This window comes from Aplysia californica, unplaced genomic scaffold (genome assembly GCF_000002075.1).
Source record: "Aplysia californica isolate F4 #8 unplaced genomic scaffold, AplCal3.0 scaffold00282, whole genome shotgun sequence".
Classification (NCBI taxonomy): domain Eukaryota; kingdom Metazoa; phylum Mollusca; class Gastropoda; order Aplysiida; family Aplysiidae; genus Aplysia; species Aplysia californica.
Genome location: NW_004797552.1, coordinates 11838 through 16926, shown reverse-complemented (window position 1 = coordinate 16926; position 5089 = coordinate 11838). Strand labels below are relative to the sequence as shown.

Below are 5089 nucleotides of genomic sequence, written 5' to 3'. Positions count from 1 at the left end.
ACCACCACCACCACCACCACCAAACACAAGAGCCACGTCAGTCCACCACCACCACCACCAAACACAAGAGCCGCGTCAGTCCTCCACCACCACCAAACACAAGAGCCACACGAGTCCACCACCACCACCACCACCAAACACAAGAGCCACGTCAGTCCACCACCACCACCACCAAACACAAGAGCCGCGTCAGTCCTCCACCACCACCAAACACAAGAGCCACACGAGTCCACCACCACCACCACCACCAAACACAAGAGCCACGTCAGTCCACCACCACCACCACCACCAAACACAAGAGCCACGCCAGTCCACCACCACCACCAAACACAAGAGCCACGCGAGTCCACCACGTACCTCCCAGCCCAGCCCCGCCACAAAATCCTCGAAGGCGCGGCTCCCCGAGTTGTTGGACAGAATGGAGTTTTTGTCTTCCTGCCCGGCAGCGATGTAGATCACAGCAATTTTGTGGGTCTCTCGACTGAAACAAAACAACAGACATTCATCAGTGGAGGCAAACGAACAACTGTGTAGCATCGTGGTAAAATCAGGCACTCATCAAAATAATGAAATCAGAGAAACCGACATCTTTCCGCCCGGTGGGCAATTTTTGTTGAATTCTTAAATTTTTTTACAAAAGCCGAAGCCAAATCGTAACAAATAGTACTTTTCAGAATAATCGTCTAACAAATAAAACTGACTAGTATATATCTACTGCTATCTAACTGTTGTTGCTGTTGCTGTTGATGATGCTGCAACATCTAAGCTTTCACCCTCCAGTCAGAGACCTCATCTTACAAGCTGCATGTCCACTCCAGTAAATTATCTAAATTGTGCTGATGGAGATGTGTATAACCTTTTTTTTTTTTTAAATCTCGCTCTCTCTTTCTCGCACCTTTCCTTATTTCTCTCTACTCCTTCTCTTTCTTTCTCTACCCTCCTCTCCCCCCGCACTCTCTTTCTATCTCTCTGACGCTCGGACTCTTAACCGTAAGGCTGTGGGTTCAAAGCCCGTCACAGACTTGTGGGTAAGGAATCAGAGCTCATCGATGCAGACACAAAATCTTCCTGAACGTTAAGATTTCCTGCCAGACTCACCATTTTTGAACATCCAAGTTCTTGAGCTCTCTCAGCACTTTGTCGCTTTTCTTCAGCAAATCAAAGTGGCACCTGGGGACGGACAACAGAAACATTTCACAATCATGCACAGGATTTCACAATCATACACAGGACTTCACAGTCATACACAGGACTTCACAATCATACACAAGACTTCACAGTCATAAACAGGACTTCACAATCATACACAAGACTTCACAGTCATACACAGGACTTCACAATCATACACACATGCATCTGTTGTGCAATAATCAACTGGTGTAAGAAGCCAAATTGTGTCTTTCAATAACAACTGAAAAAATTATTATAATTAAATACACTCCCACCCCCACCCCTCCCCGGGACTTTTTTACCGCTAACAAAACCCCAATGTTTACAAATGTTTACAAAATTAGGTTTCCTCCCCATCCCGAGCTATCCAAAGATAACCCGTTGTTTTTTTACCCCCCTCTCTCTCACCTCTTCTCCCAGGACAACAGCCCCATCTGGTCCAGCAACAGACGACACATCTGGAAGGGAGACACGGGGTCCTGGCTCTCTGCCGGCATTTCTGGGGGCGCCACCATACTGGGGGAGGGGGAGAGGAGGAGAACACATTGGGTCAAATTGTCGTTTTTTTAAGTCATTGTTTTACAGCACTTGCAAAACAAATATCTCAGTTTTTTCAGAGCCTAAGTATAAGGGTGTTACTAGAGAGTGACATAAATGAAGAAAAGGAGGAGCAGAGATAAGGATGATAAATGTTTGATAGGATAGAAGAAGTAAAACACCCGCCAACCACCCACACACACACTGATTAAGTACACAAAATCATACTGATAAAACTGGAGGTGGGGGTGGGGGGGGGGGAGGGGTACAAGAACACCCTGATTTGGTACATGTAAGCACATTGTTGACACAACAGTCAAGAAGTAGAGCCTACCAGTGGCACCCTCAAAACACCCGCAAAAAGAACACATTGGTGTCGGGTATAAACACTTATCTACTCATAAAATCTCTTGGCATGGAGGACATCAAATGTATCTTTAAAAAAAGAAAATCAGTTGGCTAATTCATGCATCATGAGAGTTTTAAAGTTCTCTGGAGAACAAAAAAAAAGTTTACATTGACTTTAAAACAATTTCAATTCATAGTTTTACAATTCATAGTTTTACAATTTGGAGGGGGGAAAAATGCCAGTGAAGGTTCTTCGAGCAAAAGTTTGTCAGGTGAATCACGGAGACATCTCTTTAAACATAATTGGTACTTTTTATAATTAATCAAATTATAATTCACGTCTTAAACTGATCTCTCGTCGCATGGACACTCACAAAATTCTACTCCCGGCACACTCAATGAAAATACAACACAAAATAAAAACAAGTTTAGTTTAGTTTTAGTAGAGGTTTTTCGGCGCTCGCAACTGCATAAGGTCATATGAGCGCCAGAAGATTAGAGGTGTTACAAGAGAGTAACAAACATAAAAAAGAAGAAGGGGAGATAAATACGATAGATGTTTGAAAGGAAAGAAAGAACAAACCACACCAGAGCACTCGCCAACCACACACATAAATACATGGAGCTCAATTAAATTTCAGAGTAACCACAATACTACTCTAGTATTTGAAGAAGGAATAAGAATTCTTAGAAGAGATTAAAAAAGGAGATAAGAATGACATTACAAAAGTCATCAGTACCGAACCTAAACACAGCAAATCTTAGGTCAACTTTCTAAAAGTTTCAGAGCTCACTACCCTATGTCGTGTTGACAAGGTCTGGGAAAGAAAACTTGGTCAAATAAAGTTAGTGAGCCTATTCTGTGCGGATATGTGGAATGTTTCTGTGAAAAAGATTGACGGTCCGATTATATGATGCTAAAAATTACAACTCATAAGAGAACCTCACCCCCACAAAAAAAACAACAATCTTACAAACATGGTATTATAAAAAACTACGAACTGGCTACTAATGAAAGACCTTCACTATTCTACACTCAATAGATTATGAAAGGAAAATACGTCTAGAAAGAAAAACATACGGCAGGACAAGACTGCTCTCACCCTGGTTACTTTAGAGTTGGCACATCGTCACAATAACGGTCATATAGAGCTGGGAAAAAGTCAGACAGACAGACAGACAGACAGACAGACAGACAGACAGACAGACAGACAGACAGACAGACAGAGAGAAAGGAACAGCAAGGGGAAAGAAAAGAAATAAGGTCGCCCTCCAACCACCCACCGCCATGTTGATGTTTGACAATTTCCCACTTCTCCCATGGAGCTCAGGCTGACCCTGTCGGACAGGGGCCAAGCAGCCCGCTTGCTACAAGACCTAAGTTTTGTCTAAGGTGGCGTAAAACATAAATCACAATGTCTATCATTCAGACCAGCAGTACTCGCTTTTGGGAAAACATTTGCAATAACTTGTTTGCTTATGTTTTGTTTTAGTAAGGTTTTTACGGCGCTCGCAACTGCATACGGTCAAATGAGCACAAAGAGGAGGATGTCAACAGAGAAGTCCAAATGAGGAATCAGGCTTACTCTGCTCACCTCTCTAGCCTCAACAGTACAAAGTCTGCTTCCACTATCAAGGCACCCCGGAAATAGCGGTTCACAAGAGAGTGACAAACATACAACAGAAGTAGAGGAAATATGACAACAGTAAGGATGAGGAAAGAAAAAGCAATCACTTCAGATCAATTTTCATCATGTAAATACGAGAAAGAGTGAAAGAGTGAAAGAGTGGGGTGCCACAGACACAGACTTGTGGTTAACTGGAGATTAACAAATGGGTTCACAGTTAGAAGCTTGGGGAAGGGGGGGAGGGGGGGGTGTTCCATTTCTAAGCAAAGTCAAACTCCTGATTTCCAATCACACACTGCTCATAATGAGACTGAAGTTCAGGAAATTGAAGGCAGGGTTTAAAAGGTACTGGAGTAAAGGGATTAATCAAGGAAGACACAAAAGTTGAAAACTTTGGGAAATATCCCTGGTCAAAGAACATGAACGATCCAGAGGTTCCAACTGGCTACGATAAAAAATACCCTGAACTTTTCGGACGATGCCGAAACACACGATCAGGGGGAAAAAATGTTTACAGATCATATAGTCCAATACATCTTGTATCAAAACTATCTTTGTTGACAATATAGGGCAATATTTGGATAATTCCGGAAATACGGATTTCCTGATTTTTCTGGAAAATTGGCACCTTTAAAAATCCACACTCACTATGAACAAAATGAAAATACTAAGTCTTTTAAAGTTTGGAGACAATCACTTAGAACACAATCTATGAGCAGATTTTTCACACCAAATTTGACCACATGTGGTGAGAGTAGTAGACCTGAACCAGACCCTATCAGAGTAACAGCCAGTTTTTTTCAATAAGTGCAAAAGAAAGAAAAAAAATGACAATTTTCCCAAAGTACAATTTTTTTTTCTTCTAAATTTAGGTTGCGTAATCGCTTGCCAATGGATAAGTATTATTTTTTTCCCAAATATCTCTCTGTTACATTGATGGCAGTCTTGCACTCTATGTTTTCTGAAAGTATCACATCAAAAGGATGAAAACTAAGGAAGGAGTAGGGAAAAAACGGCACAAAGCTTACATTTTGCGAAAACCGACAATAATTGCGAAAATGCACTATATTAATCCAATCTCATGTTTTCAAAGGCAATTTACCAGGAGAATAAAGACTTTCTCAATTGTAACCATGCTATTTTTAGACAAAAAAATTGGTTGATCTTAAAAAATTTAGCCTACATAAAATTTGCATAGCCTGACCCAAAATCTGCAAAATCAAGGGTCGCTCTCCCCTTAACTGACTCACCACAAAATAATGGCATTACTACTAATTAGATTTAAAACTTGCAAAAGAAAACAAAGTTCGTTAGAATCTATAGGTCATAATATTTACTTTACATTGCAGAAATCTAGTTTTTGCATCAGAACATGTTCCAATAGTGAAAAGCAAGAAGGGGGGGGG

General features: G+C 41.3%; 1 protein-coding gene across 1 annotated transcript in view; it reads right to left on the bottom strand.

Annotated features, from left to right (window-relative positions):
• LOC101861291 (ral GTPase-activating protein subunit alpha-1) overlaps window positions 1–5089 on the bottom strand; it is a gene marked incomplete at its 5' end in the record, with an annotated part of 42824 nt that overhangs the window by 25917 nt on the left and 11818 nt on the right. The window contains 3 exon segments of the mRNA XM_035970533.1: window positions 358–481; window positions 1099–1170; window positions 1579–1686. Of these exon segments, the coding sequence (XP_035826426.1) occupies window positions 358–481; window positions 1099–1170; window positions 1579–1686 (304 nt within the window).